Below are 25,409 nucleotides of genomic sequence, written 5' to 3' on the forward strand. Positions count from 1 at the left end.
ATTATATCACATATAATTACTAATTTCCTTAATTCTAATTTGAATGTTTCAAATCAACTTATCATGCTATTCTAAGGCTTATCCATTTGTGAGTTAGTAAAGGACCTAATGAACCTACAAATCATGGGCTCCAACGATCGGATATTAATTGGTTAGACTCTTTACATCGAATTAACCCCCATTCGTTAACTACCGGGTCACTCCACTAAAACCCAGTAGTTACACTCCCCTCACTGTAGATATATTGTGTCCACTCGATATAACCATGATTAGTAAGTTAACCCTTCACAAGTTGTTCGTAATAACGACTGGATCAAATGGTTGTTTTACCCCTGAGATTACCTATTGTTCCTTAAGCCCCACTGATCCTCTAATGAATAATTGGTTTATGATCGATCATGAAATTGAGTCCCTCTCAGACCAATGAGAGGGCGAGGCCCCTGTTCAAGACCTGGAGTTAGCACTTAAGAGAACAATCTCTCTGCTATCCTTGAAAGCGGGTAGGAATGAATTCAATCTTGCATCCTATGTCCCCAACTATTTACCCAGTCTTACCTCTGAAATAAGAGGCTTATTGAGCCGACGTTGTTGAGCCAACCCTCACCTATGCAAATCTAAGGATAGTCCCAAATAAACAGGAGTTCATAGTTAGCTCAAGATTAAGATTAAGTTACCTAGGTCATCATTGTGAAATAGTTAGTCTTAATCAGTAAATAGCGTTATAAAGTAAGAGTGACTTATTTCTTGGTCCGATTTTGCACAAACTCATTGCACAGGATGCCCCCACTCCTCATGTCACTACATGTATAAATTAGGATCACTAGCACTTTACAACTCCTTATAACAACTACAGAGTGGACCACATCTGATAATGTTACCAGAATAAGGCACCCAACCTTATTCATATATATAGATCATTTAGACTATTTACTCGAACCTGATCCACTCTTATGTCTCCACATAAAGTTCAAGTACTCATGTAATGGTCATGGATCTTTTAGTTTATTGGATTTATTTCTAAAACGAAATAAGCAATTCAGAACAACTTTATCAATTTACAAAATGAATTTATTGTTTACAAACCATGAGTTTTAGGACATAAAATCCAACAGCTCTACTGCGTGGAAGAGGGATTTAATTTTTTTTTCTCTTTTGTTTTCTTTAAGACCTATATATATATATATATATATATATATATATATATATATATTATATATATAGACACACATGACCTTAATCCCAAATATAAATATTTAAATTTTTTTCCTCTTCCAATAAATCCAAAACCCTAAAACCAAATAAATATACATATTTAAATATCCTTTTCTTTTCCCTATTCTTTTCCAAATTTCATCCCAAATTAGATTAAACCTCCCAATCAAAATTTAATTCCTCCAACCATTCCAAATCTCCAAATAATTTATCCAACTTTCCTTAAATTAAATTCAAACTCTTAAATCTATGCAAATATCATTACATCAATTATCTTATCTTTCAAATTCAATTTTAGTCTCAATTTAACATAATAATGCCAAAATAATTCAAGATAATTTAATGAAAATCACCTTAAAAATTTGAGATCTTACTGTATCGAAACAAATCACAATTTTGTAAGTTTATATATGTATTAGCTATTTGGGATTTTTAGATTAAAAATTATCTTTGGGTCAATATATTTCATAAATGACTATAAATTTGATTTTTTTTAAAAAAAAAAAAAAAAAATCTTTTAGTGTTACTTTTGGACAGTTTTACCATTTTTTTCCTTTATTTATATTCATTTTATATATATTTCTCGAAGTTCTCTTAATGATGGAGAGAGAAATAAATTTGTTATTGAGAAGAAATGATATTTAATATGATTTTATTTTCATTTCGTTTTTCATGTTGATTTTTTATATTATGTAATATATTCCATTGTTTATTTGGAAATGTTCTAACAAATATATGAAATATATTGGTAAACATATTTGATATGTACTTAAATACAACTGGTTTCATGGTAACTGTCGGTTTTCTCTAGCGGATTCATGGTTATTTTTAAATATACCTTAGAACATTGTATTAGATGCTTGCAAATATTTTAACTAATATTGAAATATAAATGTACTCAAATAGATTGTTATTACCATTCGAATGTTTCAATATAACCATATCCATATGACAGTATAATATAATCATAGTATATATCATAAATTTTATTTATATCATTGTATATATCATAAATTCAAAGTAGTTAGATATATATATATATATATATCACAGTATATAAATCACAAATGGACTTAATGTTCAACACAGAACATAAATATAAGCGTATATATCACAAAACAAGAAATCTAAATACAAAAAGCATCATCGTTTATATAAATAAACGATTATATATCACAATATTATATATATATATATATATATATATTCCTTGGTTTGTTGTGCCAAGAACCTTCTTGATCTTCAACTTTTCTTCTTCCCCATCTTCATCTTCATCTCATCTAGAACCCGCATCGTCGACTAGATCTTCTCGCCCCACGCCCGACTTTTTCGCACTCACACCGGATTTGTGCATCATCAATTTGCCCCACGCCATACGTTTGTCGTTGCCAGCCGCCTGCAACTCATATCATCGGGAAGGAGAAAGAATGAGATTCCAACATTTTTTTTATTTTTTTTAAAATGAAGATTAATACACGGGAAGCCCTAGGGCTATGCATGGGGGGAGAGAATCAAAACCCTAGATTTCTTTTTATTATTATTATTTTTTTATATATAAAAAAATAGGTGGAACCTTAATGGTAAATACACAAGAACATTAGTAAAAAATTGCATATTGAAGATAATAGTATAATATGAGTCTATAATTAAGCCTATATGTGTAGAAATCCCTAACTAATTTTTTTATTCTTTTCTTTTGGCTGAAAATTAAATTCCAAGCAAAAGACGTGAAAGTGGGAATGAAGAAGAGGCCATGAAAAAGCCCAAAAAGAGAAAGGCCGATTCGCGGCCCAAATTTATACGCACACATGTAAAAAATAGATTAGGTAAAGTAATGGAAAGCAATTAATAAACAAAATTCTACAAAATTAAATAAAAACAAACAATTTTAGAAAAGAATGTAGTCTAACTTTTAACCTAAACATGTGTATAATGCTTATTAATTTAAACCCCAGAAATCATGACCAAAAAGTTATGTTCTGCGTTTGATTCTCCAGAAGAAGAAGAAATGGAAGTGAGGATGTGGGCAGTGAAAGAAGGCGGTGGTGGGTTCTCCATTCCTCCTTGTGGGTTAAAGAAAAAGGCATCCATAATCCATTGGTTGAAGCTTCCTAAGAAAAAGGTTGTTTCTTTAATTGCTTTTGTTCTCTTTTTCGTTGTTTGTATCCTTTTATAAAACATGAATAAAGTTGTGGGACACTTCCATTTCTCAAAACTCAATCACCCCTTCATTCAATATTACTAAGTTCTGAAAATGACCATTTTGGATAGCTCTTAGTTCCACTTGGCAATGCCCATCCCCTAATTTTCCTTTCATTCCTAATATTGGGTTGGGTCTATGTCAATTTGGATTTCAGATCCAACCCCAACATTTCTAGATCTACTTCAAATGCTAACACCTCATTTTTCTTCTAAATCCACCTTAGCTCACTGCTAATTTATATGTACTTAGGCCACGTTTTACATGATAAATGAAAGGTAGTTTGAAAAGTTAGATCCATCTTTTTTTCGTTCGTTAGTGTTTACTGCTATTCTTCATTCGTATTGACAGGTGGATCCAATTGAAATTGTTATCTTTATCGTTACCGTTATGGTTTTGGTTATGGTCACCATTGTTGTTACTTTTTTAGAAGAAAAAAAATATGAATTTTGACACAATTATGTTACCTTACCATTACAGTTACAATTGGACTCTCAGAGCTAAAGGTAACCATAATAACAACAGTAAGTTTGACCAAAATTCTTAATTTTAGGTAAATGCGATAAAAAGTGATCTAATTACATTTACGATTGAGGCCCATTACAATTGATCTATCAATGGAATTCGATTATGATCACACCAATTTTCATTACAAATTGGTAAATGTGGTCTTATTTCTTTGAGATTAGAAGTTCCATTCTCTATCTCTACAATTGTTATACATTTTTTTTTTATCATGTATTACTTCAATTAGGTGTACTATCATTCATACACACTCAACTCCGTCAATTATCTTTTTTTAAAAAACTAATTAACTTTCCTCTACATTTGTAAGTGAACTTTTTAATATTAGATGATTTAGTCTTTGTAGTTTAAAATTTGTAACCGTTTATGATTTCTACTATAAAAAATCTCATCAAGATGTGAGGTATTATTTTCTTAATATATAGTTACTTAATTCGTGTGAAGATGCTAATACAACTATATCTCAATCAGTTTATGCATATATTATTAATCAAGAAAACGAGATGTTTGAATTTTTTACGTAAAAAAAGATGTGACAAATGAAAGGAAGATGAGAAATTCCATCTTTAAACTTGGAGAAGTAGGTTATATTGATTGGTAAATTAATACAAAATTGTTAGAAAATAGTTATAATATGGACAATTAAAGCATAATGGTGCATTATTTATTAAAGAAAATGGAAAAAAGGGGTAGGGGAGTTGTTTACACAAATAAAAACTAAAAAAAGTGAAAAAAGAAGATAGACAGTAAGCAACAGCAATATCTCAACATATTCAATGCGTAAAATTGTGGCTACCAAACCTTTCAACTTAGATTTCTTCATTTAATTCCAATTATTATTAAAACTATTTTCAGATAAATAAATAAAATAAAAACACTAAATTTTACAAAATTTTCCAAAGGTGGGGTCCCCATATCCCCAACCAGAGAACCGTATTCAATGCTCTACCAAGTTCTTCAACTCCAAACACCGCCCTCCATTCCTTGCCCCAAACAAATTTCATTTTCCCATCAAGATATTTTTTATTTTATTTTTTTTTTGAAAATTAAGTATATATACCTCTGAATTTCTAACTTTATTATCTATTTTTTATAAATATTTTTAAAAACTAAGGCAAGTTTTAAAAAAACTAAAAAGAGTTTTTATAAACTTTTTTTTTTAATTTGGTTAAAAAAATTTAGCTCTTTTACTTAGAAAAGAAGCTAACTATTATACGAAATTGAAAAAGAATATGCTTTAATTTTTAAAAATAAAAAATAATAAATTAAATGGTTACCAAATAGGTCTAAACAAATAAAGAGTGAATTAAAAATGAGGAAGTCCTACCCGAAATAGAAATTAATGGATCTTTAAGAATTAAGTAGTTGAGTTATTTTTTGCAATCCAAGAACTTGTTTGGGCTCTCTAAATGCCTAAAAGATGGTTCATAAATACGTGGGGGCATTTGTGAGTCTAATTTGATTATTATAGGAAGATTTTGCTCATTGCATAGCCAATTTGTAGATCATGTTTTAAAAAATCGACAAAATAAAAAAAAAACCATAAGAATTATGGCCATGCACCTAGTTCACATGTTTGAAAAAATTTTAATATTCCCAAACTGCCCCCAAAGCTTAATCTAATGTCAGATTACGATTGGTTGTATTCTTTAAAAAAAACTAAAATATTAGTATATCTAAATTCACGTCTATATCTTTAAATTTACTTTCAAATCTATTTCCTCGATTGTCTATCACCATTTGATGACTGAATTGAATGAATACCAAAATTTGTTCTTGCTCACATGACTAGAGTAAACTCATACTGAGAATGTGAGTTATAAATAGATTGTAGAAAATTTGTTTGGTTCAATAATGAATTGGTTCCAATTTCTCAAACCGAAAATGTTAGTTTGGTTTGGGTCATGAAATGACCGCTAAACATCTTAAAATACAAGGTATTTTCTCATAATTTTCAATAATTATTTATAAGAACGTGTTCCATAAGGAGAAGTTGTGTCTTTGATAGATGGTTTCTAATATATAGTATTCTCATCATAAGATTTAATTTTTTATTATAAAATATTTGTATGGTGATTGATTTTTTATTATTATTATTTATTTGCATACTTAAAACTACCAAAAAAAAATTGTCGTTACAAAGTATTTGTGTGACCCAATTTTAAGCTTTTTTTTTTTTTTAATACTAGACGTGTAGTAAAATATGATTAAGATGTATTTGTGGTAGAGATTTAATCAATAGGTATTTTATATATAATGTTCTTATTTAGGCAATGCCTAAATTCTAATAATTTTGTTAGAAACCTAATTTACTTCATCAATTATTGTTTAATTATTATTAATTTCTTAGATTTTGTAAATTTTGTCGAGGCAATACTTTCTTTTTTCTTATACCATGGGGTTTAAGTTTATATTTGATGGTTATGATGGGTTATGGTCGCTGATATGATGATGTCACTAGAAATTGAAACCTAACTTACTTTCGTTAGAGGCTATCATGTATTTAATTTGTTGAATTAGTATATCATCGTAATTTAAGATATTCTACCTATGTTTGGTAGGGTAGTTAAGATTATTAGATTTTTTTCTAAAATTTATTAGATTTGTTTAAAACAAACCATAATTTGGTATATTAGTCCATTTTTAGATTTTTAATAGTAGTAGATTCAACAACTTGGCCATTTTTCTAAACTGAAAATGTTTTGGTCATTTTTAAAAAACACTATCCTATTTTTATCATATAACGTCATAAATTACCTAATATTTTAGGAGTTTTCTCTTGTATTTTACTCCCCTTACGTTTAAATTTATGATATTTTATAAATATTGAGTATATTTAATTTGATAAATCAAACCAAACCAAAGCATGTCAATTCAATTTGGTTTAGTCATAAAAGAAAGAACAAAAATCAAACCGAAGGGGTGAGTTGCATATACCTCTTAGTCACTTTTCATTCCTTTTCGCTTAAAAAATTCTTTTGGTATCTGATTCTTTCAATTTTTAAATAATTGTTACTTAACTAATTTCTGAACTGAAGCTGTATTTAAAAAAAAAAAAAAAAAAAAAACAAATACAGACATTCTCATTAAACTAATAATCATAATTTAATATAATATCTGAAGAGCAATGATATCGTCATTTTCAATAATTTCTTCACGTATCGCCAAGTTTGGTTAGATTGGATCAATTCCTTTATTTATTAATCTGAAGTAAAAATTAATAATAATAATAATAACAACATTATAAACACCCAACACTCCGTCGTTAATTTATGACAAGGTAAACAAGAGAGACAGAGAAAACGTAGAAAGGGAAATATTGCTTTTGTCGTAAATTATAAGTTTACTTTATATTTGCTAATTAAATTTCAAAATATTATATTTTTATTCATAGGTTTTGATTTTAATTTTAATTTAGTATTTAAATTTTAAAATATTAAATTTTTTCTTTGAATTTTGAGTTTATTTAAATTCGATCCATATATAGGTTTCAAGACTTTTACTTTTGCCTTTAATTCTTCATTAAAGTCTCTCTTTTGGTCACTATTGTTGATATGTATTAATTAATTCTAAATGATCAAATTAATTATAATTATTAATACCAGAATTCAAATAGAAGAAAATGCTCCTGGACCTTTATGTGACAAAAAAAATAGGAAATTTATGATTTGATGAATAATCGATATGCGAGATGTAAAGATTTGCACACTGGTGTGACGCTTGTCAAATAGGCTTCAATACTTAAGTTATAAAGTATATATTCATAGAGTTTGAATATTGGAATAGACTAATCTCTCCCTAAAGCTACCATGATGTATCTATAGGTGTAGTCAACTCAAGTTCTTCCTAATAAGGATTCTGAGTTGCGTTGAAATTATCTTTTTACTCGTTGGGATGAGGCATGTGAGAGTTGTGCCCCATTTGACATTTTATCAGTGGAGTACCTGCCCTTAGGTACATTTTTATTCTTTGGTAGTCCCTTGGATCGGGGCATCCCCATATTAGGTACTTTGTTAGGTCATGGTTGAACACGTTGACTTTGGTTGGTACATTTTGGTTATGAAGGGCTACTTTGAGCCTGAAATTTGTTGTCTTCCTTGCTTTGTCGTTTCTGTTTTTGCTTGATGTTTATTATATTTTTTGGTCCAATTTTCACTCATAATAATAACTAAACTAACTTTCACTAATTTTTCATCGCCATTAAGGTGACTCATAGTAAAAATTCAAAATTTAAATTGTAAATGTATTGAGATCTAGGAATGAATGAAAACTAAAACATCATACCATAAAGTTAAAAGGTAACGTTTAGAGAAGAAATGAAAATTAAATTAATAATGGGTAAAAATATAACATCTTCGTACCTAATAACAAAACGGAAATTCGACTTATGACCTAAGGACGAATTTCTTTTCCGAAAAAGAAAAAAAAAAAAATTAAGCATTATTACCGTTTATTTTTTTAAAAAAATAAGATAAACTTTTGGCGCATGCTTACCGCCGTTGATCATTGAACCGTAGACTTTACAAACCCCCCGTTGCGACTTTCGATTCCTCTGCGTTCTCCTCGGCGAGTTTCTTTTTCTTTTCTTATAAAAAATTTAACATAATTACTAATATTCATTTTGTCATTTTTTTTTCCATAGAATCCAATCCACCACCGTTGGCGACGGCGATTATCCCGGCGGACAGCCGCCTTTTTTTCACAAGATAAGATTTCGCCGTCACATTTCTTTTTCAGTCTGGTAACAAAGCGTCTTCATCTGGTCTTGTCGTGTCGTAGCAGCTCCATTTCCCAACCAACCTAAATCTTTCTCTTTCTTTAAATTCCCCAATTTTTATTTAAAAACAAAATAACAAAATAACGTGCAATGCACGTGAGGATGATATGTATTAATTATATAGAATTAGGGAAGAAAACAGTTACAGTATGGAGAAGCCCATCAGTTTCATCCTTAAATTACAAAGCCCAAATCTTTATCAGAAATAATAATGATAATAATAATTTGTAATTTCCTTTTGAGCGGAAAAAAAAAAAAAAAAAAAAAAAAAGGAAAAACGTTATGTTTAGCGTTTCCTTCTTCCAAACGGCATCCTTTTATCTTCTTTTATTTTTTCTCGTTTGGTCTCAATCTTGCTTATGCTTATGCTTCTTCTTTGCTTTTTAGCGAGCTTTGTTCTCACTGTCCGAGACTCCTCTGTCCACTGTCTCTTCTTACTTCTTTCTTTAACCCAAAACCCATTTCATTTCCTTCAGCAATCTTCCAATAACATCACTTTCTCCCTCTTCTCTTATTGCCTTTTTTCTGGGTAATGGACAGGAAACAAGGCTTCTTCTCCTCCCTTAAAGACGAGGTTGTCAGAGGCCTTTCTCCGGGCAAATCCAGAGCCAAAAGCCCTGTTCGGAGTACCTCTCCGGCTACTAGTTTGAGGCGGCGGAGGAAGGGCGGCCACCGCCACTCACGCCATGAACTGTTGATTGGGAGATCCGGGAGCTTGAGACCGGCGGAGGCATTGTCGCCGTTGAAGGAAGGCCCTGATGACACTGATGGTGAGGATTCCAAAATGGAAGGGAGATGGGCGCAGTGGATGAAGGGGCAGCTCTGTAGAGCTCCTTCTGTTTCCTGCTCTGCCTATAAACGCTCCGATCTGCGGCTTTTGCTTGGGGTTTTGGGCGCACCGCTTGCCCCTGTTCATGTTTCTTCTTCCGACCCTCTGCCTCATCTCAGCATTAAAGATACTCCCATTGTTAGTCTTTTTCTTTTGCTCTTCCATTTCTTTTTTCTTTTTTTTTTTCTTTCAAATCTTTCCCAATTTGTTCTCTTCTTGAGACCCAATTCTTGTTTTCATCTACCTATTTGAGTTGGGGGGTTGGAGGGAGGGGAATAGAATAATGCATTTGGCTTGGTTGAATGTTAGTGGGATTCTTTACAAGACTTGTCTTGCTGCTGATTTTTCTCGCAAATGGATTGATTCAATGCGTTTATCTTTCGATGAGTTGGGGGAAATATTAGTTTAGATTGATCGATTCTATTTGTACTTGTGATTACGGATTGTTCTTTATAAGATTATTCTGTCTTGCTGATGGTTTTATTTAGGATTTTATTCCACTGAACTAAATTAACAGATTGAGGAATGTAGGAATGTTTGGAAGTTTTATGTAACACCTTCTTTGGTTGGTTGCCTTTTGCCTTTTCTTGTTGATTGTTGATTCTTGGAGTTCATTGGTTGTCTCAAATGACTTAAACTTTCTGAATAGCATGGTTTGATGGATTCCCTTTCAGGAGACTTCATCTGCACAGTATATATTACAGCAGTACACTGCTGCTTCAGGTGGCCAGAAGCTTCAAAACTCTATTCAAAATGCCTATGCCATGGGGAAGGTGAGGATGGTAGCTTCTGAGTTTGAAACTGCTAACAGAGTTATCAGGAGTCGAAACTCCTCAAAAGATGCCGAGTCTGGTGGGTTTGTCTTGTGGCAAATGAATCCAGACATGTGGTATGTAGAGCTTGCACTTGGTGGCAGCAAGGTTCATGCTGGTTGCAATGGGAGGCTTGTATGGAGGCACACACCATGGCTCGGTGCACATTGTGCTAAAGGGCCTGTTAGACCTTTGCGCCGTGCACTTCAGGTGAAACCACAGAGTTTATTTTCAGTCTATCGTGTGATTATCTCTTTCTCGACAACACTCTATTCGTTCAATTTGCTTAAGTTGCTCCACTTTTCAGGGACTTGATCCTAAAACAACTGCAAGCATGTTTACCAATGCAAGATGCACTGGGGAGAAGAAAATAAATGATGAGGATTGCTTCATTCTCAAACTCTGTGCAGATCCTGCAACATTGAAGGCGAGGAGCGAAGGGCCAGCTGAGATTATAAGACATGTTTTATTTGGTTATTTCAGTCAGAAAACAGGCCTCCTAGTGCACTTGGAAGACTCTCACTTGACCCGCATACAAAACAATGGCGGTGATGCAGTTTACTGGGAGACCACAATTAATTCATTCCTCGATGATTACCGACCAGTTGAGGGGATTATGATTGCACACTCGGGACGCTCGGTAGTAACCCTCTTCAGATTTGGAGATACTGCTATGAGCCACACCAAGACCAGGATGGAAGAGGCATGGACAATTGAAGAAGTGGCATTCAATGTCCCTGGTTTATCTGTAGATTGTTTCATTCCTCCTGCTGAACTAAGATTTGCCTCGATGAGTGAAGCTTGTGAGCTCCCACAAGATCAAATCATTGACAATGCTGTTGCAGCACAAGCATTACATGCTAAAGTAGCCGCACTCGACAAGTTAGATGATAGTAATGTAGTCTGGAATACAGATGCGGCATAAGGGTAATGCATGAAGAGGGATGGACGAATTGTAGTAAGTTATTGTACTGATAGCAAGCTTAGGTGCCTAGAAATCCTTGTGATAATTAATAGCACATATAGGAACTGGGATCAAATACCCTTTTAAATTTGTAAATAGAGCATTGTCATTCATAAAAAATTTTCCCCTGTTCCATGATAAATTGTCAATACTCATCCAAAAGACTCCTTTTGAAATTTTCTGCAAAGTCAGATCACTTTCTCGTTATAATAATTAAAGTTGTATCTTTCTCACCAACTGTAATCAAATATCATCTCAATGAGTTAGACTTATGAAACTTGCAATAAACTTAAGTTTGGAATGTAGGTATGTGATTATCTGAACTCATGAAATCTACCTTTTGTGTTGCATACTGATCTTAAAAATCAAATATAGATTACAAAGATGTAAATTAGAATTCATGTCTCATCAGAGCTGTTAACCAACATCTTCTGTTTGATCTCACAAGGCATCCAAAGTCAGATTTGGATGCATTTGGCTGCATAATTGCTTAGTTCTATTCCCATCAAGACAATGATGAATATGAATGAGGAGAAGGAACTGTTGATGAAGAGATGATGCAATCTGGTCGTTGGCATTATTGGATTGTCTTTTTCAAGTTAGTTTTACAGAGTGAGTTTGAATTACGTATTAGAAGAAGGGCTAAAGGTAATAAAAGAAGCTACTTGGTTTGATTGATCGTTTTCAAGAGCAAATGAGAAGCCATTATTGTGCTTAAACCTTACACTCTGCTGGTACGTACATGTTAAATAATGGAGTTCCCATGTTGGTTTCCTTTTTCCTTTTCCACGCTAACTTCAATTCTGTAGGATTTGAAACTTAGTACAGATAAAGGCCAAGATCATTTCAAATGTTGAGGTCCCTATTAATTATTAATATAATGAGAAGACTAATGCCACCGACTCATAATTAATTCACCCCCTTCCTTGCTTTTTCTGGAATCATTACATCTTTGGTGTCACTCACAAATTTAACTCAAACTCTGGCAAATTCTTGCAACAGCTAATCAAACCCAAGTACTCAAACAGTTTCTGAGTTGTATATTAAGGTTAGTTTGGATTTAGATAGAGTTAGATCTCTACAAGACTGGTTGGTTGATGACCATTTTTTCCCTTTTAATATAAAAGTGTATTAAGGTTAGTTTGGGTTTAGATAGAGTTAGATTCTCTACAAGAATGGTTGGTTGATGAGTTTTCTAAATTGTTAAGTTCATCGTCAAATCATAGATTTGGCAAAATTTTATTGCCCTTATATTATGGTTGATGTCAAAAAGCATCACTATCTCTTACTCAAAGCGTAAGATTTTATGACTTTTATCTCAATACACACGTTCTTATATTTAACTCTTTCTTTGAATTGAAAGGTTCAAATTTTCATCTCCACATTTTTACTATTCCATGCCTTTTTCTATTGGCCACTACTAAGTTTGAACGCGTGTTTACTTTCATCTTTGTTCTATGTCTGATGTAAGTAAAAATTTTTAGTTAACTAACATACCCAATTTTGGATAAAAAAAAAAAAATTAGTGAACATACACAATTTTGGGTGAAAGGGAAGAAATTGAATAATGGTGGGACAGTCTCCTCAATTTTGGGCCAAAGTTGGAATTTTTCTGCCACATAATAAGCAAGCCCATGGCTGGTGGAAGTGAATCAAGTATATTAAAAAAAGTGGGAGTGAAGAAGCCTAGGAGGAAAAATGATTAAAATATTTCATTGTTTGGATATCTATCTACCCTATTTCTAGGGGTGCTGTCAATAATTTTTTTATCCCATTTAGATTGTATTGCTATTTATATTTAACTCAGCTCAACTACCACATTCTGTATAAAAAAAATAATATATTCTGTCAAATTCTATAATTTCTTAAATATCCAAACATTTAAATTATTATCTTTAGTAGATTTTAGCGGATTTTTATTCACCATTTTAACCATAGACGTGTATTTCTATTCATTTAGCCCATGTTTATCAATTCGTAATAAAAATTGATGTAATTGTAATCAAATTCAATTGACAAATCAATTGTAATGGACCTCAATCGCAAATGTAATTAGATCACTTCTAATCACATTTACCTAAAATTAAGAATTTTATAAGATTTACTATTACCATTATGATTACATTTACCTCTAGAGCCAAATAGTAACGGTAATGGCGGTAAGTGTGTCAAAATTCATAGTTTTTCTATGAAACAATAACAATAATGGTAACCATAACGATAACGGTAACGATACGATGTAATTTTGGACGCAATTCAATTGATCACCTCACACTCTTCATTCAAATTACGTTGCTTGGGCACGAATTTTCAACTAGGGTCCACTTGTCAGTATGAATGCAGAACGCCAATAAAACTAACAAACGTAAAAGAAAATGGGTCCCACTTTTTAAATTACCTTTCATTTATTGCAATATACATTCATGGCGTTAAATATATAATTATTTTAATTTTTCAAGTTATATTTTTAGGAGGTATTTTGGGTAAAGAGTTGGTTATTATAGTCTTAGGTTATTATAGTTGAGTTATAATAGTTTGTGTTTGAGATATAAATTATTTTAGTTTGGGTTATAATAGTATGTGCTTGAGATATAAATTATTTTAATTTGAGAAGGAAATAGTAAATATTGTAGTAAATAATTAAAAAAAATAATGAATATAAAATTGTAAAAACGGTAACAAATAGTAAATGTTGCAGCAAATTGAGGTTTTGAAATAGTATTAACTCTAGCTAATGGGGAATACAAAATAATATTTACTATAGCAAAAGAGTGTTATTATAATCTTAGGATAATATACACCGTAGTTATAATATTTTCTAAGACTATACATTAAATGCATATATTTATTATTTCCCTTGATTTTGTTAAGATTCCATGACATAATTGTTCACTTATTTATTTATCTTTTTCCTTTTTCCATTTTTGTTCTTCTACTTAATTGTTTTAACATTTTCTACTTCCTTGTTCCATCCTTTTCCTTTCTTCCATATGCTAACGGCTTAAGAATCTAATTTTCATAATATATACGTTCTATATAAGTATTTCATATTTGCTAGTATCATATATATATATACACACACATAAATATGTTCTCTTATTTATATTATATACACTTTTGTGGTTAATTCTAATCTGAATCTTGAAATTTAGGGTATATGTAAAGTAAAATATAGTTTTATTAGCATTTTTAGATTATTAGAAATTAATGGTTAGATTATTTAAAATAAACACATATATTTGAAAGTTAAAAACAAAAGTTGGTAAACTCTGTATATATATTATACACTACATTCTCGTACATTGACAATAATATATATATGAATTATGTACTCTGATATACATTTTATATAGGTTTGTGGGTGATCTTATCTATGCATGAGCAATGAAATACAATTTATTGGCGTTCTCAAATTATTTGAAATAAATCTTGTATATATTTTGAAAGTTAAATAAAATTTGAAAATAAACTTCATTATCATTCTGGGTTTTACTTTTGTTGGTTGGTTAAAAAAGAAGAAGTGACGAAGCCATGGGGGACCATGAAGACAAATTAGGGGCATAGCTAATTAATATGTGGTTACCTAGTTTAGGGTTTCAAATTTGAAAGGGAAAAATAATATTATTTTTAGATTTGTTTCAGAATTTAAGAGTAATTTAAGGGATATTAGAATGAAATATATATATTATTTCTTTTATGATTTTTATTTTTATTTTTTATTTTTATAAAAGAAATATCATACACATGAGAAATTATTAGTAATTAAACTCTAACTTTTGTGAAAAAAAATTGGCCTACTTATCTACTTGTGTAAGAAAATTGAAAAGTTTAGGCATTTTTGCAATATAGGCTAAATGTTAAAGTTATTTATGTAGAAAACCAAAAATTAATCTATGCAATAGTTAGAGATGGAATTTGGCAATATTTATTTAAGAACGTGGTCCGTTTGCTTTAAGTTGTTTTGTAATTCTCTCTTGGATGTCTTTTAGGATGTCCTAGCATGTGTTACTCAGTCAGTTGTTCTTTCAAGATGTTGTGTCTGTAGAATATTTGTTTTCTTATTTGGAAGTTCTAGCAGTTTATTTCTACGATTTTGTTTCTTTTTCTGATCTGTTTAGAATCTTTTTTTAGGATTGCCTCTTTTTTTTATTGTGCAAATTTAAGTTGTGGTACTCCTTTTAAGGTTGGATATTTTAATAAGATTATTTGCAGTTTGTGGTTGTTTTTGTGAGTGTGTCGTTTCAACTTTACATACATTATAAGAAAAAGAGGGTCTCCCGACGCTTAAATCTACCGTTGGGAGATTGATCGTCGAGAGATAGAGTCTCTCCCGACGATGTAAGGGACCCGTCAGAAGTTATGAAGAACTCCCGACGACATATACTATTCGTCAGGAGATAGTTCCAATCTCTCAATGGTGGGACATTACCCGTCGGGAGTTACAGGTTATTTATTTTTCGGGAGTTCCTTAGGAATTCTCGATGAATCTCCCGACAGCCCTCGATAGCCATCGGGAGATCTGGTATAAAACCCAGATTGGGCAGAAGTCCCCACGATTGCCTTTCTTCTTCCCCAATCTGAAACCCTAGCACGCCGCTCCCGTCGTTCGCCACTCCCGATCATTTGCCGCTCTCATTATTCGCCTCTCCCATCGTTCGCCGTCGTCGTCGTTCGCTGCCGATAAAAGATCCTTGAAAAGAAATTTGAAAATTTTCTCTCTTAAAATATTCCTCTCATCTTTGTTTTTTAGAAAATACAAGATAAAAAAATAGCAAGAAAACAAGTTTTAGTTCTTGAATATACATATTGTGATTAAAAGTTTGCTTTCATTATTTTAGTGGTATAATCAAAATCAAAATCCAATATTTGTTTTGTTATTGTTCTGAATATATATATTAATTTTGTTATTGTTATTACTATTGAATATACATATTAATTTTGTTTTTGTTATTGTTATTGAATATACATATTAATTTTGTTATTGTTAATGAATTTTGTTTCGAGAGTGAAGCATTTCATGTTAGAATAATTTAGGGCGTATATCATTACTTCATTTACTGTTATACAATACCTTTTTATTTTTTTTTGTTCGATTGTAGGAAACGTCGAAGACAAATAGGAAGAATAGAGAGAAATTATCATTCGACCACATAGGCAGATCGAAGTCGTTCCTGCAAATTCAATCAAAGCTGCAGACAAAGGAAGGTCGAGAAATAGGACCTGTTGACCTATTTAGGGAAACATGCTCTAAAGGTGGCAAATTCGTGAATCAGGCAGCTGAAAATGCACATGTAACCATTTTTGTTTTAGTTTCGTCTTGTTTTTCATTTCTAACTTCAGTCACTTGTACTTACATATTTAATTAATATGTTTAGAATCAAATGTTAGAATTACAATCTAACCCCACTCCAGAAGGTTCCCAACCACTAACAAGAGATGAAATCTGTGAAATGGTGTTGTTCTAACTATTGAGAGGGAAATGAAAAAAATGGGAAGTGTGTATTTCATTCTAGAAAACTCCATATAAATACATATCTTAAGTCTAAAAATAGATTCCACAATGTTAGCAACTAATCCCACTAACTCCACAAGAATAGGAACTTAGACTTGACTACAACTAAAAATAACTTCAATTATTTCCTAGAAACTAGGAATTGACTATACCAACTCAAAAACTAATTTGTTGTTTTGAGTTACTAATATTCTTCTCCTAACTTAAATACTGCAAACACCTAACTTGCTCTTAAGAGCTTGAAAACGACTCACACAAAAAGACTTAGTGAAGATATCAGTTATTTGCTCTTCTGAGTGCAATGTACCAGCTGCACTTTTCCTTCCTTCTGCATCTCTCTCAGAACATAATACTTGATCTTAAAATGTTTGGTCCTTCCATGAAAGACTGGATTAATGAAATGGCTAGAGTGGCTTGATTATCCACAAACACCTTCACACACTTTTCCTGCTTGAATGTCTCTATCTAAACATCATCACTTCTTGTCACTAGAAAATCATCTACATAGAGAGATACAATCACAATAGCAGTACTTGATTTCTTCACATAGAGTGTAGATTCACTTAGACTCTTCACAAAACCCAGGTTCAGCAAGTGATCATCTATCTTGTTGTACCATGCCCTAGGAGCTTGCTTCAACCCATAGAAAGCCTTCTTCAACAAATAAACCTTCTACTCTTGTCCTGGTATGATGAATCCGTCTGGTTGCTCAACATAGATCTCTTCTTCTAACACTCCATTTAGGAATGCTGACTTCACATCTAGCTGATACACCTTCCATCCATGCTGGGCTAACACAGCCAGTAGCAATCTGATTGTGTCCATTCTTGCAATTGTGCAAAAGTCTCAGAAAAATCAATTCCCCAAACTTGTGCATACCTTTTACCACTAACCTGGCTTGAGCTTGTTCACAGAGCCATCCGGGTTTAATTTGGTTTTGAAAACCCATTTGACTCTCATCGCTTTCCTGTTTGCAAGCTTCTCCACCAACTTCCATGTTTTGTTTTTCTCTATCATACTCAACTCTTCCTTCATTGCCTCCATCCACCTTGTATCTCTTTTAGCTTCTTCATATCCTACAGGCTCTAATGCAGCTACACTACTTCTTTCATACACCCCCCTCAATAGTCTAGTCCCTCTAAATGGTGCATCAACTAATTCATCAGGATCCAGAGAGACTTCTTGTTGCTTCACCTCTGCTTCTTCTGTCCAGTCCCACTTCTCATCCTCCAAAAACTGAACATCTCTGCTAATCACCATCTTCTCTGTGTGAGGTTGATAGATCTTGTAGGCTTTAGACACCATGCTATAAAGATTCCTGGTTCGGCCTTTTCACTCAACTTGTCTCTCTTCACCTGCAAGAAAAACACAAGTAGCCAAACACCTTCAAATTTGTCAGTTTTGGTTTAGTACCAAACCAAGCTTCATAAGGTGTTTTCTTCTCCAATACCCTTATAGGTAGTCTATTCAATAGAAAAACTGTTGTGTTTGCTGCTTCAGCCCAAAATTCCTTTGGCAAGTTTTTCTCATGCAATAAGCATCTTGTCATTTCCATAATACTTATGTTCTTCCTCACACTGACTCCATTTTGCTGTGGAGAATATAGAGCAGTGAGTTGATGCTCTATCCCAGCTTCTTCACAAAAAGAATTGAACCTTTGTGATGTATATTTAGTCCCATTATCAGTTCTCACAACCTGAATCTTATAAACTTCAGAAACACTTCATCTACTTCAGACTTATGCTTCATGAAATGTATCCAACACATTCTGGTATAATCATCAATAAAGATAATGAAATACCTACTACCATTTAGTGAGAGAGTTGGTTGAGGTCCACACAAATCAGTGTGGATGAGCTGCAACTTCTAAGTTACTTTCCATTATGACTTCTTGAAAGGCAGCCTTGTTTGCTTCCCTGTTAAACAAGCTCTGCAGTTTGTTTTCAGCTCCTCCAGAACTGGTATTCCTACTACCATCTCATTCTTCTGCAGATACTGTAACCCTTTCTGATGAAAATTCCCTAACCTCTTGTGTCATAACTCAGTGTCATTCACTTGACACTTGAAAGCTATCTGCTCCTTCTCGAGTGGATCCAACAAGAAGCGTGTGTGTTGCATCTTTATTTTGAACAACTTATTCCCATTGGAATCAGAAATAAGGCACTTTCCTTTTTCAAACAACACTTTGAATCCCTTCTCTACTAATTGACCAACACTTAACAAGTTTTGATCAATTTCAGGGACAAACAACACTTCAGTAATCAACTTAGTTTCAACACAACTTTCTATTGACACCGTGTCCTTCCCCTTTACTTCTAGATACTCACTGTTTCCTATCTTCACCCTTGACTTGAATGACTTATCAAGGTCCTTGAACAACTCTTTGTCACTTGTCATGTGATTTGTATACCCACTATCAACCAACCAACCATCACATTGAGTGATTAATGAGAAACAAGTAGCCACAAAGAGTTGATCTTCTTCTTGTTGTACTACAACATATGCTTCTCCTTGCTGTTGAGTTTTTGCTTCCTTACAGAATCGTTCATGTGCCCTAATAAATGGCATCTTCTACACTTCACATCTGGCCTTCTCTAGCATCTGAAATGTGGATGATTCTGCTTCCCACAATGCTTGCATGTACTACCAGCATCTTTTGCAGCAGATTCTGAGCTACTGCTGCCACTTCCCTTCTTCCCTTTCCCCTTCTTCTTTCTTCCACCTTCTCCCTGTTGCATTCTAGCTTTCAATGCCCCCTCAATGCTTCCTTCCTGTCTCATCAACCTTCTCTGCTTTTGTGCTTGCAAAGCACTAACCACTTCTATCACCTTGAGTGTTGAAAGATCTTTAATATTTTCTAAGGAAGCAATGGTTGCTTCAAATCTCTCAGGTACTGAAACTAAAATCTTTTGAACCAATCTATTGTCAGATAAATTGGTTCCTAATGCTCTTGCCTTGTTAACAATCCCAATCAATTTATCTGAGTACTCTGGACTCAGAATCCTTTATTTGTATTCTCTCAAATTCTCGCACCAAGTTCAACACTTTCATGCCTTTAATCCTCTCATCATCTTCATACTCACTTTTGAGGAACTCCTAGATATCCTTTGTCGACTTTAAGGCCATAATTCTGTTGAATATGGTGGGAGACACAACTGCATATAGGCAAGCTCAAGCTTTTTCCTTCCTGGTGATCCTCTCCTTATGAGTCTTAATCTAATGTATTGTTGGGTTATCAGGAAGTGGAGCAATCTCATAGTCTTGATCAATTTCTTCCCAATAATCACAACCTTCCATGTAGGCTTGCATTCTAATAGCCCATGCCTGGTAGTTTTCACCATCAAACATAGGTGGTGCCAATGAAGAAAGACTGTTTGATCCTAATTCCATCTCTAACAACTCTCACAGGTGTCTCACTCAATTTCTCTCGGAGATATTTCACTAATTCTCACTCACAGATCCTTAAGAATTGAGGGCTCTGATACCATTGTTGTTCTAACTAATGAGAGGGAAATGAGAAAAATGGAAACTATGTGTATTTCATTCTAGAAAACTCCATATAAATACATATCTTAAGTTTAAAAATAGATTCCAAAATATTAGCAATTAATCCCACTAACTCCACAAGAATAAGAACTTAGACTTGACTACAACTAAAAATAACTTCAACTATTTTCTAGAAACTAGGAATTGACGAGACTAACTCAAAAACTAATTTTCAGTTTTGAGTTACTAATAGACGGTTTTGGGTAGACGACCCGGATATTCAAAAGGCCTAGGTTGGGGCCCTAAACCTAAGTCAAGAAAAGATAGCAGCTCATCGAGTTCATCATCTACTCAAGGAACGGATAAGGAGGTGAGGGAATTGAAAGCCAATTTTGAACAGTCTCAGTCGAGGATTAAGGAACTTGAAGACGTTCAAAAACAAATGAGAGAGGATCATGCAAGAAAAATGGAAGAAATGAAAAAAAAAATGATTGAAGACATGATACGATCACAGAGATGAGGGCCATCGAATTAGGTATGATTACTTCATTATTTAGTTGTCTAATATGTTGCTATCCTGCAATTATGGTAGCAAAGTAATTATGTCTTACTAGTAGCTTTATGATAAAGAATTGTTGGCTATCATGCAGTTATGATAGCTAAACAACTAGATTTTGATGTGTTTTTTTGTCGTTATTGTGTGTTTGTCTATTAGCATCGGGAATGTCATGGGGGATGGGTAGAGTTTGGTTATACTCGTTTTGCCATTAAACTTGGAGTTTTTATGTGTTTATGGACTTTATGAAGTTTGAATGTTGTGGGGGTGGGTAAAGTTTGGTTATAATCGTTTTAGAGTTGAACTTGTAGAGTGGGTCATTTTGGGGTCTAGAAATATTGTGAACCTATGGTTTTTTTTTTTTTTTTGTTTTCAATGTGTTCTGAGGTTGAAGATAAGTAGAAAGTGAGAATGTGAGTGAGATAAGTGAGAGTGAAATCAGCGAGAGCGATAGCTGTGAGAGCGATACCAGAGAGAGCGAAACTAGCGAGACAATGTCTAAAGAAAATCTCTCTTAAAAAAGGAGCGAGACCGAGAGAGAGCAAAATAGAGAAGAGCGAGAGAGGCTAGAAAACTTTTACTTAATATATTGTCATAAAATAATTTCATGTCCACCTTCGGTCAAAATTTTGATGCTTTTCGTTGGAATACTTTTTTCCCCTTTACTTTATGTTTTTTTCTCTCTCTCTCTTTATCTCTCTCGCTTGCTCTCTTTCTCTTTCTTTCTCTCTCTCGTTCCCTCTCTCTTTCATTCTCTATTTAGATATTGTCTCGCTAATTTCGCTCTCTTTGGTATCGCTCTCACAAGTCTCACTCTCTCTAGTGTCGCTCTCTCTGGTGTCGTTCTCACTGATTTCACTCTCACTTATCTCACTCACATTCTCTTTTTCTACTCGTCTTCAACCTCATAACACATCAAAAACCAAAAAAAACAAAAAAAACAAAAAAAAATCATAGGTTCACAATATTTCTAAACCCTAAAACAACCCACCCTATCCCCATTATCGATCAGTTTAAGACACAATAGGCACAGATTGAATTCACTTACTGATCAAATTCGATTTGTTGGCGGCAATGGAAGAGTTTTAGCTTAGTTTTGGGTTTCAGTAGAAGGATAAGAAGACAAAGAGGTGAGGGCATTTACGTAATCTGGTATGGCGATGATGTCAGCAGAGGGTCAATTGACATTATTTTTAAAAATGGGTCATTTGACATTTTGGACTCAAAAAATGGGTCATCCGTACAAATTTTCCATGAAGTTTGTGTGTTCGTTGATGTTTATGAAGTTTGAATGTTGTGGAGGTGGGTCGAGTTTGGTTTAGATTGTTTTGGGGGGAGTTTTTTGTATTTTCGTTCTTGTTTATGAAGTTTGAATATGTTGTAGGGTGTGGGTTGAGTTTCGTGATACTCGTTTTGGAGTTGAACTTGGAGTTTTTGTTTGTTTCTGAGAGTTTATGACATTTGAATGTTTTTGTTTTGTTGTAGAATGTTCGGAGATGAGGTTGGACGATTGTTGAAGATGTTGTATTCTAGATGTTGTTTTCTTTTATGTATTTCTGAATATATGTTTCGTGATGTTTTTTTCATCTTATTTCTTTGGTGTATTTCTGAAGACAAATTCCTTTTATAAACTATCTTGTAGCTTTTCTTTTATTTGTTATAGTATAGACTTTGCTTTGTTTGTTTTATTTATTATGTGAATCTATTTGAGTTGGTTAATGATGCTTTACAGGCTATTCAGATCAAACTAAAAAAAATTACAAATTACAAATTAAATAATTTTAAAAGTCAATATTCAACCATTGAAGGAATGCCCGACACAAGAAGGTATCATCGGGAGTTAGTGGAACTCCCAATGATGTATATTACCCGTTGGGAGTTCCTATAACTCCTGACGCCCTATATTCGGTGTCAGGAGTTCTACTCTCGATGGATTTTTCCCGACTAAACTCCCGACGATCAGTATCTCCCGATGCATTTTCCATCATTTTTCGGTGATTTTATGCGTCGAGAGAAGTGTGATTTCTTGTAGTGATTGGTGAAGGTTTTGCTAATGTTGATCATAAGTCTGTCTTGAAATCGTATCGATTTATTTTCCATCGACTTGAAAAGTGATTCTTGAACTTGGAAAGAGCCTGAGTTTATCAAATGAAGTGATTTTCATTTGAAAGTGGAAAGATTACTATTCAAAGAGAGTCTCACATTTAAAAGAGCCCAAGTGATTGTAATTTACTAAAGCAATTTTATTTAGGGGGAGTCTAAGTCACTTTCAGAGGAAGTATCACACTTAGGGGAGCCTATATGATCATTCATTGAGTTGATCTTCACGTGAAGAATATAAGCTCAACACTCAACATTCAAGAACTATTTCACATTTCTTTAACTTTTATAGTTAGTTATTCTAACTACTTGTATCAGAAATTAGTATAAATACTCATCATTTACAAATTTTGTAGATACAACATACATAGCTTCAAGAAGAACTTGAAAGATCTGTAAAAGAAAGAATCTATGACTTAGCTCTTAATAAAATCTCTCTCCTTCCCGTGGACGTAGGCTTCAATAAACCGAACCACGTATATCGTTGTGCATCTCCTTCCCTTTCTTCTCATCGTCTACACGATTGAATGGTCGTTCACCATTTTCTTCTTCCATCGTCTGCACGATTGCATGTTCGTTCTCCATTTTCTTCTACCATTGTCTACACGATTGCATGATTCTTCCATCGTTTACTCAAAGCAGTCGCACAGATCAAACAAGAAGACATTAAGGTTAGAAGAAAGTGTAAAGAATTTAGAAGACAGAGAACGAGAGAATTAGAGAGCAAAAGAGAGAGAAAGAAAATTAATTATGTATTAATCACCCATCAGAAAAAGTGTTTCTTTCATTTTTCCATCAGACAGAGAGCAGTGGTTCAAACCACATGTAAGGCATCAGCTGGAAAATTGTGGGCGTTTAATAGCCAAGTTTTCTACCAAACCAAAGTAATTTAGGGGCAAAGGAACTGGGCTCACGTTTGGATCAGTAAAGGAAGGCCTCATAAGTATTTCATCATCTGGGCTGAATTCATCAAATATACAGAAACAGGCCTAACAAGTGGTATAAGAGCAAAAGACTTATAAGATCTCAATTCTTGAAGAATCAAGATACAAGTTTTTCATCCAAAATGTCAGTAACAAGTTTTGAGATGGAGAAATTCGATGGCAAAGGAGACTTCGGACTGTGGAAGGCCAAGATCAAGGCGATTCTCGGCCGCAGAAAGCCCACAGAGCCCTCCTTGATCCATCAACACTCTCTGCCACTGTGATGGCTCAAGAAAAGGAAGACTGGAAGCTGACAGCCTATGGTACGTTGGTTCTTAATCTTAGTGACAGTGTTCTTAGACAAGTTTTAGATCAAGAAACTGCATATAGGATATGGACTAAGCTAGAAGAATTATATGCTACTAAAGATCTTCCTAGCAAAATGTATCTTAGGGAGAAATTCTTCACATTTAAAATGGATTCATCTAAAACATTAACTGATAACTTAAATGAGTTCAAGAAAATAGTTGCTGAATTTAAAACTCTAAGAGAAAAACTTGGTGATGAAAATGAGGCCTATGTGCTTTTAAACTCCATAAAGAAATAAAAAAAAAATGCTTTAAAGTATGGAAGGGACAGTATAAGCACAGACACTATAATCTCAACCCTAAGAACTAGAGAGCTTGAGTTACAGATTGATAGAAAGGATAAACATAATGGTGAAAGTCTATTTGTAAAAGGAAACTTCAAACAAAACCCTTCAAAAGACAGAAAACCTCACAACTCAGAAGTAAATAAATCAAAACAGAAAATAAAATGCAAGTACTGTAAGAAAAAAGGACATCTAATTAAGGACTGTTTCATCTTAAAAAGAAAGAATCAAGAGAAAGAAAAGGATTCTAAAGGCAAACAACCCGAAGCACTTGTTGTAGAAGGATCCTTCATCTACTCAGATGCTTTAGCTTCAACTTTAGACAAATCCAATCATGTAAACCCTCTAGGAATACATGATTGGGTTCTAGATTCCGGATGCACCTATCATATGACCTCAATGAACCCTTAGTTTAACACCTTTAAAGAAATAGAAGAAGAAATGGTATATATGGGAAACAACCAAGGCTGTAAAATAGAAGGCATTGGCTCTGTTTCCATGAAACTTAGGGATGGAACCATCAAACTTCGTAGGAATGTGAGATATGTTCCATTACTTAAAAGAAATCTAATCTCCTTAGGTATGCTAGATGCTATTGGGTGTGAGTACAGGGGTAAAGGAGGAACCCTTGAGGTGCTAAAGGATTCTAAAGTAATATTAGTTGGGGAAAAGATAAATGATTTATTTGTGGTCAAAAGAGTAGAAATGATGACAAGGGCATATGTTTCCATCACAAATGAGATCACAGAGGCTAATGTATGGCACAAAAGATTATCTCACATTAGTGCTAAAAGCCTAGAAGTCCTATCTAAACAAGGGATTCTTCCTAAAGGTCTCTCAGAAAATCTAACATTTTGTGAG

General features: G+C 33.3%; 3 protein-coding genes across 3 annotated transcripts; 1 reads left to right on the plus strand and 2 right to left on the minus strand.

Moving 5' to 3' along the window:
• The first annotated feature begins 9,016 nt into the window (after positions 1–9,016).
• LOC120076792 lies at positions 9,017–11,550 on the plus strand. The gene is made up of 3 exons (XM_039030709.1): positions 9,017–9,681; positions 10,218–10,565; positions 10,663–11,550. The coding sequence occupies exons 1-3, from the start codon at positions 9,247–9,249 to the stop codon at positions 11,278–11,280; spliced, it is 1,401 nt and encodes a 466-aa protein (XP_038886637.1). The 5' UTR covers positions 9,017–9,246; the 3' UTR covers positions 11,281–11,550.
• A 7,315-nt stretch (positions 11,551–18,865) lies between these two features.
• LOC120076063 lies at positions 18,866–19,399 on the minus strand. The gene has a single exon (XM_039029843.1). It carries the CDS (start codon positions 19,397–19,399, stop codon positions 18,866–18,868), a length of 534 nt encoding a protein of 177 aa, XP_038885771.1.
• Positions 19,400–19,425: 26 nt separating this feature from the next.
• On the minus strand, positions 19,426–20,221 carry LOC120076064. Its single transcript, XM_039029845.1, has 2 exons — positions 20,122–20,221; positions 19,426–19,820 (listed from the first exon to the last, which is right to left on the minus strand). The coding sequence occupies exons 1-2, from the start codon at positions 20,219–20,221 to the stop codon at positions 19,426–19,428; spliced, it is 495 nt and encodes a 164-aa protein (XP_038885773.1).
• Positions 20,222–25,409: the final 5,188 nt, after the last annotated feature.

The sequence above is a fragment of the Benincasa hispida genome, chromosome 4, assembly GCF_009727055.1.
Source record: "Benincasa hispida cultivar B227 chromosome 4, ASM972705v1, whole genome shotgun sequence".
Classification (NCBI taxonomy): domain Eukaryota; kingdom Viridiplantae; phylum Streptophyta; class Magnoliopsida; order Cucurbitales; family Cucurbitaceae; genus Benincasa; species Benincasa hispida.